This window comes from Rana temporaria, chromosome 2 (assembly GCF_905171775.1).
Source record: "Rana temporaria chromosome 2, aRanTem1.1, whole genome shotgun sequence".
Taxonomy (NCBI): domain Eukaryota; kingdom Metazoa; phylum Chordata; class Amphibia; order Anura; family Ranidae; genus Rana; species Rana temporaria.
Window position 1 is genome coordinate 366,443,022 of NC_053490.1, and position 15,054 is coordinate 366,458,075.

At 46.6% G+C, this 15,054-nt stretch overlaps 1 protein-coding gene across 2 annotated transcripts in view; it reads right to left on the reverse strand.

Annotated features, from left to right (window-relative positions):
• Window positions 1-2,416: 2,416 nt before the first annotated feature.
• CCND3 (cyclin D3) overlaps window positions 2,417-15,054 on the reverse strand; it is a 59,988-nt gene continuing 47,350 nt past the window's right edge. For both annotated transcript variants that reach the window (XM_040337701.1, XM_040337700.1), the window contains exon 5: window positions 2,417-2,781. In XM_040337701.1, the coding sequence (XP_040193635.1) occupies window positions 2,650-2,781 (132 nt within the window). In that variant the 3' untranslated portion in view covers window positions 2,417-2,649. The remainder of the gene's footprint in view (window positions 2,782-15,054) is intronic.

The window sequence follows — 15,054 nt, forward strand, 5'->3', positions numbered from 1 at the left end:
GTCGAAAGTGCCGTGACCGGAAAGGGGGGCCCGCCCCTTAGGAGCATAGGCCTGTATGACGGCCTGCCTGATCCACCGAGAAATGGTGGTCGATGAGACCGCCAGGCCCTTTTGTGGACCAGACACAGACACAAAAGAGAGTCAGAAGCTCCGAAACGGAGCCGTAGTAGGCTGGTATACCCGCAAAGCGAGTACCACACCTAAAGTATGAAAGGCCGAAACCTCCTTCGGAAGAGGGGAAGGTCGCGGGCGCACCATCACCTAATCCTTATGGAGGATCAAGCATGGCGGCTTGCAAGACAAGACCGCCAACTCAGAAACCCCTCTAACAGAGGTAAAAGCCACTAAAGGGACCACCTTCTGAGATAGTGTCAAGAGAAAATCTCTCTGATGTTTCCAAAGGAAGGTTCCTGAAGAACCGAGAGCACCAGAGTCAAAACTCATGGGGAAAGAGATGGGCCAAGAGGGGAAAGTATATGACAAAACCCCGGCACACAAAAAAAGGGGACTCACCAGGGAACGTGCCGCAAAAAGGCCACTGAAAGAACAGAGCCAAGGCTGAAATCTGCCCCCAAATGGTGCTTTAAGCAATTTTTATATCCACTCCAAGCTTTAAAAACAGCAGGACCCTGGACACCGAGTACATCCGTGGACGTCACTCCATTCCTTCACACCAAGAGAGGTGGGACGGTAGATCCTCCGTAAGAAGACTACGGTGCCCTCAGCATTGTTGAGATGACAGAGTCAGACAGACCCCAGTCACCTAAAGTCTGGCTTCCAATAACCATGTTGAGCAAGTCAGTGACTGTACAACAGGAGGAAGTATGGGACCTCGAGACAGAGGAACCTCCTGCCCTGGCAACCGCCAGGGTACCTCCACTACCAGGCGCACGATATCGGCGTACCAAAGACGCCAAGGTCAATCTGGAGCGATTAGAATCATCGGGATCTCCTCAGCCTCCACTCTGTGGAGCGGCCGAGGAAGCAACTACCATGGAGGAACGGCAAAAAGTCACCGATACAGACCCCACAGGGCCACCGGCGCGACGCGTCTATACCAGATCACTAACTTTGACACCCTTGCGGAGACGAGCGGCCAGGAGATCCATGCCCTGTGAGGCTCACCTCCTGCAAGGGAGCCGAAACACCCAAGCACAAAGACCAGTCGCCCTGGTCCAGCATCTGGCAACTCCAGTAGTCCGCCTGCCGGTATACCTGATGGTAGACCGAAGCCACGGCCGTGGCGTTGTCCGGCTGAAACCAGATCGGTCACCCACGAGGAGAAGCATAGCCTGATCGCCTAAAATAGTAGGACAATGAACAGTAGACAGCACCTGGTATTCCCAGGCACTAGCCATGCCCGACCCTGGGTAGCTACCGAGACCAGACACATTCAGGGAGGTGTGGCCGTAGGTCCACGCAAGTCCAGCGACTCAGGGCCGACTGGACCCCCTGGTTTTGTGAACCCCCGAGGTTCACAACCCATGAGCTGGCATCCGTTGTAAACACTGACCGCTAGAAGGAAAAACCGACTTCCTGAACCGAAGAGTCGGGGATCTCTGTCACCAACTCTGACTAGGTGGCGCACCGGAATCTGATGATTTCAGAGGCAAGAAATTTTTACCACCTGAACAGTATTTCCCCTGGAAAACCAGGGTGTGGAACTGGGCATACAGTACCGCCTTGGAGGAGGCTACCCACAGCCCCCGAACCAGCAGGCGTATCTGGAGATATGTCGGCGTAAGTGCTTTGTGAATCCGGGCCATAGATTTTAATACACTTTTAGCACCAGCAGGAGACAAAATTACTGATTAAAACTATGTACAAACAAACTGTACAAACTACTTATTCTGTTTTTTGCAATGTATAATTATAACTATACAAGACTATACAAGACAGTGCCAAGAACAATCATTTAAGTATTATGGCCTCAAAGTAATAGAACAATAAACTGAACATTTCTGGCATTTTTAGAAAGAACCATTTAAGAAGTTTAACCAAAACTTTATTTTATAAAGAAGAACAGGTTATTACTGCTGTGTCCATGCTGGAAGGGATTCACCTTACTTCTTGGCCTGATGGTTCCAAAGGTCAACAAGAACAAAGACCTCTACAATAGGTTGTTCACCAACAGCAATAATAAAAACAGTAAAACCTTGGTTTGAGAGCGTTTTGCAAGACAAGTGAAATGTTTTAATACATTTTGCCTTGATATACAAGTCATGTCTTGATATAAGAGTAGCATCATGTCACAACTGAGTATAAAAAAGAAGAGGGGAGCCTCTAAGTGTAGCAATATGATTACATTTAATGAAGGTACAACATTTATTGCTACACTTAGAGGTGCCTCTCTTCTCTTTTATACCCTGTAAAAAAAATGCTTTGATATACAAGTGTTTTGGATTACAAGCATGTTTCTGGAACAAATTATGCTCACAAACCAAGGTTTTACTGTATATATTTTTAACATAGGTTAGAACTCCTGTCAGGCTATGTCTCAGTTAAGATCCCCCTCACTTTCTCTTCCAGCTACACTGGTCCCCGAAAGACCCTAGTAGAAACCTGGATATCAATGAAGACCTGACAGAAGTTCTAATTCTTACCTAGTCTATCCAAACTAAAAAGAGTAAAATGTACCCTAGTGCCACTTTAATTGTGTACTACTGAGATATGAGGTAGTTCTTGCATTGTTTCAGTAAGGTGAATGCGATACTTGTATGAGGTCTCCACAGCTTTAGTTAAAGCAGGCTCAATCCTTCTTTGGCAATTCTGCAATTCAGACTGTTGGATAAAGGTTAAACATTAGCCATTTATTAATCTCTTCGAAACAGAGCTATGAGCAACTATCACAGAGCTATGAGCAATTATGACTAAAACTTACGAGTTGAATATGTACAGTAATTGCTAGTATTTTTAAGGCATAAGTTATTATTGACAGAATTTAAACAATGCTATAATAATGAAGCATAATTATGCATGCGTTTAGTAGCGTTTACCATTTAGGCCCCGTTTAAACCTGAGCATTTTCTAGCTTGAGGTTCAAAGCTCAGAAATGCTCAACAAGTACAAATCAATTGTATTCGAAAGCCATTATTCACATCTGAGCATACTGTCACTTGTGCCTGCTACTCCAAAAAGTACATGAGCTACTTTTCAGGCAGAATTTTGGGCCAGATCCACATAGAAATAGATCGGCGCAGCGTATGTGAGATACGCTACGCCGCTGTAACTTACTTTTGGCTGCTTTGAATCCTCAAAGAATTTGCGCCTTAAGTTACAGCGGCGTAGTGTATCTCTGGCGGCGGAATTCAAATCGGCGATTAGGGGGCGGGTTTAATTTAAATGAAGCGCGTCCCCGCGAGAATGAACTGCGCATGCGTTGTCCCGAAATTTCCCGCCGTGCATTGCGCTAAATGACGTCGCTAGGACGTCATTTTTTTAAACTTAGACGTAAGTTACGTCCATCCCGATTCACGGACGACTTACTTTGTGATGCTCCCTTTAAGTCCGGTCAGTTTGATGGGGCAGATGCCTTTTATCCTGACAGGCTTGCAGTTGTTTGTTTCCCCCGAAATCAGCGGGGGAGATACAGTTTTTCTTTTTGTATATCCTCGACATCACTGCGGCCATCTTGGATTCTGGGAAAAGGGCCAGATTTGCCCTTTTCTTCCAGGATCAATTCGCAGTGGTGGTTTATGGGATTAGCCCACCCACCTGAGCCTATTTAAATTCAGATTAGGAGTTAGCTGTCAGAGTCTACTCAGCTGTGCCCTGCTAGGTTTCTCTGACGCTGCTCTGTGGTAGGTACCCTTGTTTTTCTTCTAAAAAAAATGGTGATAAAAAAAAAAAGTGACAAAAACTCCATAGTACCTTTTTTTTACCCTTTCTTACTAAATTTCCGCAGCTGATCCTTCTGCCTAACTCCGCAATGAGTCATTCATCTCGCAACAAAGATCCTCACACTTCTATTAGGTATGTGACCAACTATACGTGAGTATTTAAAAAAAAAAGGAAGTGCGCTCACTGGTCTAATGTGAGTTCCTTACATCTTAGCCCTGCCCACTCCAAGAGGTCCAGAAAATCTTCAAGACACTGTGATGACGACAGCCCAGACCGCAGGTCTCATTCCTCACGCCACCGGTCCCAGGTCCCATTCTTCACGTCATAGATCAGAGAGGTCAAGATCCAGAGGATCTCCTAGGACCTATACAAAGAAGAAATGCTGGACATGTGGGGCTACACCGCTACCAGACAGAGTGGTCTGTAAGGACTGTTTTATGGACTATGCGTCCAACCGCGAGCTAGAAAATCAGCCCGTTGTAGATCTGCTTAAGCGAACAATGAAGGACTCCTCTGAGCTTGTGGCTTTGGTCCCCGCTCAACCAGTTCAGCAGATATACCAGGTTCAGGATACAGAACCTAATCTCCCTGGTCCTTCAGCAGTCAGTACACCTCTGCCAGCCAGCTAGAGATTCACCACCTGAAGACTCTGCAAAGAACTCTTCAGAGGAGTCAGAACCTTCGGGGCTTCAGTCTATCCTTGGTAAAGCCGTTCATCCAGGCAGTCAAAAGTGCAATCGCCTGGAAAGACGCAGAAGAACCTCCCCAAGAGTCTACGAGTTACTTCCCATTCCTCAAAAGGAAGCAGGTTCTCTTCTCGTTGATGGGTGAGATTAGTCAGGTCATTCAGAATGAATGGTCAAAGACTGATAAAAAACTTTCATTGGGCCGGTTCAATAAACTATACCCCTTACCATAGTCGGGAACGCAGTCACTAAACTCCATGCCAGTTGTAGACACTTTGGTGGTGCGACTCGCAAAAAATATAACTTTACCAATGGAGGATTCCGCTTCCTTTAAAGACCCTCTAGACAGGCGAATCGACCTGGAGCTGAAGAGGAGCTACTTAGCCGCGGGAGCAGCGTGTAAGCCAGCTATCGCCCTCACATCGGTATCAAATGCCATAAGATCTTGGACAGATAATATTGAGACGGCTTTGCGTCAGGATGTCCCCAAGGAGGATATAATTAAAGCCTTGGAAGAGCTTAGATTGTTGGCAGACTTTGTCGGGTAACGGCCATTGACACAATCAGGTGCTCTGCAAAATCCATCTTGCATTCAGTAATGGTGAAGAGGGCCTTGTGGCTGAAAACCTGGACGGCTGACTTATCCTTCAAACAAAATTGGTGCAAAATCCCATTCGATAGGAAAGCACTATTCGGAGACAAAATGGATAAAGCTATCTCCAGCCTGTCAAAAGGGAATTCCGGTATGCTTCCCCAGGGCAGAAGGATGCGAAGATTCAGAGGCGGTTTCTCTAGGTTCCGCCAGACAAATCCAAGGGATTTTAGGCAGTCAAGACAGCCCAGAGACAACAAAAGACCTTGGAAAGGTACACAGGCATCCTTTTTGAACAGGAAGATGAAGGCCCTTCCGGCTCCACAGGAGCAGAAGCAGTTTTTTTGACGCCAGAGTAGCCCAGGCAAGTTCTTTGTCCCAGTATGGGCCACCCGCTGCCAGGACCCCTGGGTTCTGTCAACAATTCAATGGGGGCACTTTTGGAATTTCTCTCATCCCCCACCACAGAATTCTTTCAAAGTAACAGAGATTCCATCCTCTCTGCTGAAGGCTCAAGCTCTGAAAAACTTCCTAACGTCACTCCATCTTCAGGGGGGCGGCTGTTCTGGTTCCCTTGGCAGAGCGCTTCACAGGCTTCCACCCTATTTCTGGTCCCAAAAAGGACAGGTGGGTGGAGGCCTGTGATAGACCTAAAGAGGCTCAACCGGTATATCCGCCCCGAAAGCTTCAAAATGGAGTCCCTGCAGACTATCATTCAGGCAGTCCAGCCATCAGATTGAATGATTTCAGTCGATCTGCTGGATGCGTACCTACACGTTCCAATTCTACCTGCATTTCAAAAAAATATCTGAGATTTGCAGTTGGACAGACCCACCTACAGTTTCAAGCCCTGCCTTTCGGTCTGTGTACCTCTCCCAGGGTGTTCACCAAGATACTAATATCCCTTTTGGCTCCCATGCGGGAGAGGGGCTTGAGGATATACCACTACTTGGACAACATCCTCCTCCTAGCAAGCAATCCGGATCAGTTGGTATGTCACCGGGAAATTCTTCTACAGTTCCTAAAAGAGCTAGGGTGGCTGATAAATTCCAAAAAGAGTCAACTAGCACCCACACAGCAGATGATCTACCTGGGTGCAATGTTCAACACTCAGGAGGGGACAGTGTCCTTACCACCGCCAAAGGCAAGGATTGTCATCCAGAGAATGATCAAGGTCATCTGGAGCCCATATCTGACAGCTTCACAATGCCTGAGCCTCATTTGCACAATGTCTTCCTGTATATCCATGGTTCCTTGGGCCCATTGGCACTTGAGGTATTTCCAGACAGGTTTCTTGGCGCAGTGGAAGAAACAATGACTATCTCAGACGATCCTGCTGACGGGAGTAATGCGCAGGAGTCTTCACTGGTGGACAGTTCCAGAAAACCTCTCCAAACCTCATCACCTGGGCCCCCATCCTTGGATCACAATTACGTCCGATGCAAGTGGACAGGGCTGGGGAGCCCATTGTGGGGAAACCGGAATACAGGGGAGATGGTCATGTTCCACCCAGGGAGTGGTATCCAACATCTTGGAGATGAGGGCAGCCTTCTTGATACTAACTTCTTTGGCATCATAAATCAAAGGCCAGAGAATACTTCTACGCCTAGATAACATGGCAGCTGTCGCTTATGTGCAGAAGCAAGGAGGAACTCGCAGCAGGTCCTTCCTCAAGGAGGTGGAGCCGATCATGCTCTGGGCAGAAAAGAACCTCCTGGACCTCAGAGCAATGTATATGCCGGGCAGGTTGAACACGGAAGCAGATACGTTGTTCAGAAACTTCCTGGACAACGAGTGGGCTCTCCACCCCCACGTCTTCCATCAGATTGCCAGCCTATGGAATCCCCCTCAGGTAGACCTGTTCGCCTCCCCGAAGAATGCCAAGCTGGACAGATACTTCTCTCGGATGTCGCATCCACAAGCCGAGGCAGCTGATGCCGTCATGCCCCAGGAGGTTCACCACGGTATATGCCTTTCCTCCCAGGCCATTAATATTCAAATTCCTCCTGAGGCTCCTCAGGGAGTCAGTCCAGGTGGTGGCAGTACTTCTGTACTGGTTCCCTCTAGCCATGCATCTCAGTGTAAGCTCTCCAATCAGGAACCCTCATTTCCCTCAACTTCTGTCGCAGGGCAGTCTAGTTTATCCAAACCCGAAGTTGAATCTTCGAATCTGGAGGATGAGAGGCGAAGGTTAGAGTCCCTAGGGTGTTCCCCAGGAGTCATAACAACCCTTCTAAAAGCCAGAAAGCCTGCGACTAATGCCAAATATTCAAAAATCCGGGACAAGTTCTTGTCATTTGCTACCGGAAATGGATTTGATCCAATCCTTCCCTCTACGTCCAATATTCTAGGTTTCCTTCAGACAGGACTTGATCTGGGGCTTGGTCTGAGCTCCCCCAACGTGCAGGTAGCAGCAATCTCTGCCGCAACAAATAAGAGATGGGCGGAGGATCCTTTGGTAGTCACTTTCCTCAGAGGAGTATTGAAGATTCGTCCACCTGTCAGACGATCATTTCCTAAGTGGGATCTTTCCCTGGTCCTTGAAGTTCTATCTGACCATCCCTTTGCTCCAGTGGAACAAGTAGCAATATGGAACCTGACACTAAAGACGTCTTTCCTGCTAGCCATTACATCTGGCAGAAGGATCTCGGAACTTCACTCCTTAGGGATAGGTGACGGCCACATCACCTTCTTCCCCGACAGGGTGGAACTTCGCCCCCTTTGAGGGTTTACACCTAAGGTCGCTATTTAAAGCCACCTGTTGGAACCCTGGGCACTACTAGTGTTTACAGAGGTTCAGAGTCTTGTCGTGAGCTGGACGTATCTAGAGTGCTCAGGGCCTACCTAGAAGCCACCAACCCCTTCAGAAACTCTAAGAGACTTTTCATCGTACAGTTCAGTAAATATAGGGGCAAAAAAGCTTCCATCAGAACTCTGGCATCTTGGGTTGTAACGTTAATCCAGAAGGCCTACAGGGTGAAGAATATCCTCCATCCTGAGTGAATGCTCATTCTACAAGGGCAGTCTCAGCTTCCTGGGCAGCAAGGGCTAATGTTTTGTTGAAGACGGTGTGCAGGGCCGCCACCTGGTCTTCTCACCATACGTTCCTCAGACACTACCATATTGATCCAGGAGCTCTCACGACTGTTGAATTTGGAAGAAGGGCAGTTCAGGCTGCTATGTCCTTTTCTAATTAAACATTTATTGTTAAAGCGGAGGTTCCCCTGCACATGACACTATTTCCCCCTAGATGGATGCTCGTTTTGTCTAGGGGAATCGGCTAGTTGTTTTAAAATATGATCCGTACTTACCGTTTACGAGATGCATCTTCTCCGCCGCTTCCGGGTATGGGCTGCGGGACTGGGCGTTCCTTCTTGATTGACAGTCTTCCGAGAGGCTTCCGACGGTCGCATCCATTGCGTCATGATTTTCCGAAAGAAGCCGAACGTCGGTGCGCAGGCGCAGTATAGAGCCGCACCGACGTTTGGCTTCTTTCGGCTACTAGTGACGCGATGGATGCGACCGTCGGAAGCCTCTTGGAAGACTGTCAATCAAGAAGGAACGCCCGCTCCCGAAGACCCATACCCGGAAGCGACGGAGAAGATGCATCTCGAAAACGGTAAGTACGGATCATATTTTAAAACAACTAGCCGATTCCCCTAGACAAAACGAGTATCCATCTAAGGGGAAAAGACAAAAAAATATATAATTGGGTGAACTCCCGCTTTAAGCATTATCCCACCCTTGTCAGCTAGTTATTTATTACAGGTATGCTGCAATGGAGGCACCAGGAAAACAGAAAATTGTATCATACTTACCAGTCATTTTTCTTTCCTGGTGCCTATACATGGCAGCATATGCTCCCACCCTCGGTATTCTATATTACAGAGAATGTTGGGGGAGGGACTATGCCTTTAATTTATGCTAGTCATGGATAGGCACCAGGAAAGGAAAATTACTGGTAAGTATGATACAATTTTCCGTTTTAGCCTATATTAACCACTTAAGCCTCGGAAGGATTTCCCCCCTTAATGACTAGGCTATTTTTTGTGATACGGCACTGTGCCGCTTTAACTGACAGTTGTCTGGTCGTGCGATGCAGTACCCAAACAAAATTGACGTCCTTTTTTTACCCACAAATAGAGCTTTATTTTGGTGGTATTTGATCACCTCTGCGGTTTTTATTTTTTTTGCTCTATAAACAAAGACCAACATTTTTTAACTTTCTGCTATAATACATATCCCCCAAAAATATATAAAAAAACTAATTTATTCATGAGTTTAGGCCGATATTTATTCTTCTACATATTTTTGGTATAAAAATAAAAAAAATCGCAATAGGCGTATATTGATTGGTTTGCCTAAAAGTTAACGTGTTTACAAACTACCGGATAGATTTAGGGACTTTTATTTTTTTTTTATTGTTTTTACTGGTAATGGCAGCGATCTGCGATTTTTAGCGGGACTTCGACATTGCAGTGGACAAATCTGACCCCAAATTACACTTTTTGGGGACCAGTGACATTAAAATTTCACTGGCAGGGAAGGGGTTAACACTAAGGAGCGATCAAGGGGTTAAGTGTGTTCTAACTGTAGGGGGGTGGGCTTACTGGAACATGACAAAGATCACTGTTCCTGATCACTGGGAATAGTAGATCTCTGTCATGTCACCTGGCAGAACGGAAAATCGCATTGTTTACATAGGCAGTACCACGTTCTGCTTCTCTACACCGCGATCGCGGGTTGCCAGCGGACATCAAGTCCATGGGCAAGTGCCAGCTATCCTCTTTGCACAGACCGACGTACAGGTATGTCGGTTAACGTAGGAGAGCCGACCTGCTGCAGTATATCCCCGTGAGCTGGTTGGCTAGTGGTAAAAAAGCCTGACGCTTGAATACACATTAATCCACTTGCCGACCAGCCACCGTCGTTAGACAGCGGCAGGTCGGCACAATCCCACAAACCGTCGTAGCTGTACATCGGTCCCTTTAAGCAGGATAGCAGGCACTCGCAAGCTGCACAGCGGAAGTGCCGATGCTCGTGACCGGTGGTCGTAATGACCGCAAGCCACGAGCAATCACGGGCAAGAGAGGCAGAACAGGGACGCTTGTGTGTAAACACACACATCCCATTTCTGTGAGGAGAGAGAGATTGTGAGTTCCTACGAGCTGGGAACCACGATCTCTCATCTCCTATAGTTAGTCCCATCCCAGAGTTAAAACACACACATAGGGAACACAGTTAAAGTTGTAGTAAACACTGTACTACCACTTTTACCTACAGGTAAGCCTATAATAAGGCATACCTGTAGGTATAAAGAATATCTCCTAAACCTGTACGGTTTAGGAGATATTCCCCTCGCAATGCGCCACTGACTGCAGCGGCGCATGCGCAGAGGGGATCCTTGGCTAAAAGCCCGGCAGCCGCCGAACCATGCCGGAAAGAAGTCTCCCGCGCGCATGCATGGGAGTGACGATATCGCTGCTCCAGCCACTGACAGTGCTGGAGCGGCGATACCCGGAAGACACGCCAAGGCAAGATGACATCTCCCTCGGCGTGGACCAGATAAGTTCCCCATGCCTCGTTCCAAGGTAAGTATTTCATAATGAGCTAGTATGTGGTGCATACTAGCTCATTATGGCTTTTGCCTTTCAGGTAGGTAAAAAAAAAAAACAGCAGAGGATTTACTACCGCTTTAACCCCTTCCCTAACAGTGACATTTACACAGAAATTAGTGCATTTTTATAGCACTGATCGCTGTATAAATGCCAATGGTCCCAAAAATGTGACAAAAATGTCCGATATGTCTGCCATAATGTTGCAGTCCCGATAAAAATCGTAGATTGCTGCCATTACTAGTAAAAAAAATAATAATAATAAAAATGTCATAAATCCATCCCCTATTTTGTAGACGCTATAACTTTTGCGCAAACCAATCAATATATGCCTTTTGCGATTTTTATTACCAAAAATATGTAAAATACATATTGGCTTAAACTTAGGAAAAAATTTGCTTTTTTTAAAAAAAATTGGGGCTGTTTATTACAGCAAAAAGTACAAAATATTGTGTATTTTTTTTCAAAATTGTCTCTCTTTTTTTGTTTATAGAGCAAAAAAATAAAAACCACAGAAATGATCAAACACCACCAAAAGAAAAAGGAAAATTTATTACCAAATACTTACCGTAATTTTCCTTTCCTGATAGGCTCCATGGCAGCATACGTGTGGGTTAGCCCCGCCTCCATAACTACCCAATAGGACCCCTCCCCTATAAATCTTAGCTGTGGGCTCTCAGCCTTGTTCCGTAACTATCCTACTCCACGCATTTTGGGAGGGACTCCTGCTGCCATGGAGCCTATCAGGAAAGGAAAATTACGGTAAGTATTTGGTAATAAATTTTCCTTTTTCCTGACTGGCTCCATGGCAGCATACGTGTGGGAAATAACTCACAAAAAGAAACCCGGGTGGGCAAAAATGCTGAGAACATAAATTTATTTAACACTGTCCACCGACAGCACTTGTAAACCAAAATTTAACCACTTCCCGACCCCCGCATGTACATATACGTCCACAATATGGCACGTACAGGCACATGGGCGTACACGTACGTCCTCGCCTATTAGCGGGTGGGGGGTCCGATCGGGACCCCCCCCGCTACATGCGGGGGTCGGGTCCGCTCGGGGAGCGATCCGGGACCACGGCGCGGCTATTTGTTTATAGCCGCTCCGTCGCGATCGCTCCCCGGAGCTGAAGAACGAGGAGAGCCGTGTGTAAACACGGCTTCCCCGTCCTTCACTATGGCGGCGCATCGATCGCGTCATTCCCTTTATAGGGAAGACACGATCGATGACGTCATTCCTACAGCCACACCCCCAAACAGTTGTAAACACATACTAGGTGCACCCTAACTCCTACAGCGCCACCTGTGGTTAACTCCCAAACTGCAACTGTCATTTTCACAATAAAGAATGCAATTTAAATGCATTTTTTGCTGTGAAAATGACAATGGTCCCAAAAATGTGTCAAAATTGTCCGAAGTGTCCGCCATAATGTCGCAGTCACGAAAAAAATTGCTGATCGCCGCCATTAGTAGTAAAAAAAAAATAAAAAATAAAAATGCAATAAAACTATCCCCTATTTTGTAAACACTATAAATTTTGCGCAAACCAATCGATAAACGCTTATTGCGATTTTTTTTACTAAAAATAGGTAGAAGAATACGTATCGGCCTAAACTGAGGAAAAAAAATGTTTTTATATATGTTTTTGGGGGATATTTATTACAGCAAAAAGTAAAAAATATTGCTTTTTTTTCAAAATTGTCGCTCTATTTTTGTTTATAGCGCAAAAACTAAAAACCGCAGATGTGATCAAATACCACCAAAAGAAAGCTCTATTTGTGGGGAAAAAAGGACGCCAATTTTGTTTGGGAGCCACGTCGCACGACCGCGCAATTGTCTGTTAAAGCGACGCAGTCCCGAACTGTAAAAACACCTTGGGTCTTTAGGCTGCATATTGGTCCGGGGCTTAAGTGGTTAAGGAAGACAAAGCAGCCGGTTCAATACAGTAGTGAGAGACAAAGGTATTAATTGAAGACCACGAAGCCGCTCTGCATATAACTTCAGGTGCGACATGTCGTGAGGCTGCCCAAGAAGTCGAGATGCTCCTAGTTGAATGTGCAGTTACTGCCTCTGGAGGAGCCAGGCCCTTCTCCTTATATGCCCTCTGGATGGTCTGAACTATCCAAGTTGAGATGGATCTGATTGATGCCCGCTTCCCTCTATTCTTCCCATGGAGAAGGACGAAAAGAAAGTCTGTTTGCCTGAAAGAACTTGTCATTTCTAGATATAGATTTAATGTGCGTCCTACATCAAGGGGATGAACACTTTGATCTTCAGACAACCCAAAGGTGGGCAGGACAATTTCCTGATTTTCATGAAAAATGGATGTCACTTTAGGATTTGAGCCCAGCATAGGAATTAATACTGCTCTGTCAGGAAAGAAGGTCAGGAATGGTTCTTTTGAACCCAGATTTCTTATGTCGGAGATCCTCTTAGCTGAAGTGACTGCAACTAAAAAGATGGTTTTGAGAGTAAGGTCTCTAGCTGAAAGAGGTTTATCCGGATTAGAGCTGATCGAGGTAAGATAGTCCAGAACAAGAGGTAGATCCCATTTGGGGAACCTCGGTTTTCTTTGGGGCCTGAGCCGAATGGCACCTTTGAAAAACTGGCGAACCAGGGAATGGTTAGCCCAAGAGATCCCTGTAAACGCAGAGATGGCTGAGACTTGCACTCGGAGAGAACTGACTGCTAAAGGTAAGACCAAGCCCGTTTGTAGGAAGCTAAGGATATCTTGAACCTCTGGAGAGCTAGGAGGGTTGGACCTCGACGACATGTGGTCTGAAAATTTTGACCAAATACGCTCATACACTCTGTTAGTACTATTTCTTCTGGCGTTAAGCAGGGTTGACATGACTTCTTCTGGACAACCTAGTGCTTTAAGCCTTCCCCTCTCAAGAACCACGCCCTGAGGTGCAGACGAGCTGGACATGGGTGCCATATTGAGCCTTGGGAGAGAAGATCTGGTTTGGGGGGGAGAGGAATTGGGTCCCGATAGCTGAGGAGCGATAGGAGAGAGAACCAGGGCCTGTTTGGCCAAAAGGGGATCACTGCGAGGATTTCCGCATTCTCTGATTTGAGCCGGTGAAGGAACCGAAAGATCACAGGGACTGGTGGAAAGGCGTAAGCTTTTTGAAATCTCCATTGATCCGTGAGAGCGTCTATCCCATAGGCTTGGGGATCCATGCCCCTCGCATAATACTTCATCAACTTGTGGTTGCGCGGGGACGCAAATAGATCCACTTCTGGGGATATTCCCAAGGTTAGAAGCCAATTGAACACATCTGTGTGTAGGGACCATTCGTTGTTGTCCAACTGGACTCGAGATAAGAAGTCCGCTTGAACATTCTGAATCCCCGGAATGTATACTGCCGAGATGTTGGCCAGATTCTTCTGGGCCCAGTTCATAATTGGTTCTACTTCTCGAAGTAGGGTCCAACTGCGAGTTCCACCCTGTTTCCTTATGAAGGCCACTGCAGTCGTATTGTCCAGCCTGAGCATCACTGAACATTTTGTTAATATATGGCTGAAGGACAGGAGTGCTTGAAAGGCGGCTCGTAGTTCCAGTATGTTGGAAACAATTCCGTGAGAGGGTGTGCTCCATCTGCCTTGAGCTATCTCCGAAAGGCAATGGGCGCCCCAGCCCAGATTGCTGGCATCTGATGTTATTGTAACCCAAGTGATGGGACGAATTGAATGGCAGTTGCGGAGATTCTTCCCCTGAAGCCACCATAGAAGGGATCCTCTCATAGATTGAGTGATCGTGATGCGCTGACTCTTCCTGGAGGAGACCCATTGTTGGAGAAATCCTTTCTGGAATGGACGAGTATGCCACTGGGCCCATTTCACCATTGGAATTGTGGCTGACATGGTACCGATTAACTTCAGACAATGAAGGGCAGATAGCTGAGGAGCAGCGAATGCTTTGCGGATCCTGCCTCTGATCGTGGTAACTTTTTCCTCCGGTAATGAGATGGTGCCTATTGATGTGTTGAAGAGGGCACCCAAAAACACTAGGGTCTGTGATGGGACTAGATGACTTTTCTCCACATTTATTAGCCATCCGAACTCTTGCAGAGTGGTAATTACTAGATCTCTCTGTTCTATCAGTTGATTTCTGTCTTGGGCTAGTAGCAATAGATCGTCTAAATAATGATGAAGACGAACTCCTTTCACCCGCAGAAGGGCTACGACAGCTAGCAGGACCTTGGAGAACACCCGGGGTGAGGTCGTGAGGCCAAAGGGTAGGCAGGTGAACTGTAGGTGCTGGTCGCCTACCGAGAAGCGGAGGTATTTTTGAAAACCTATTGCCACCGGAA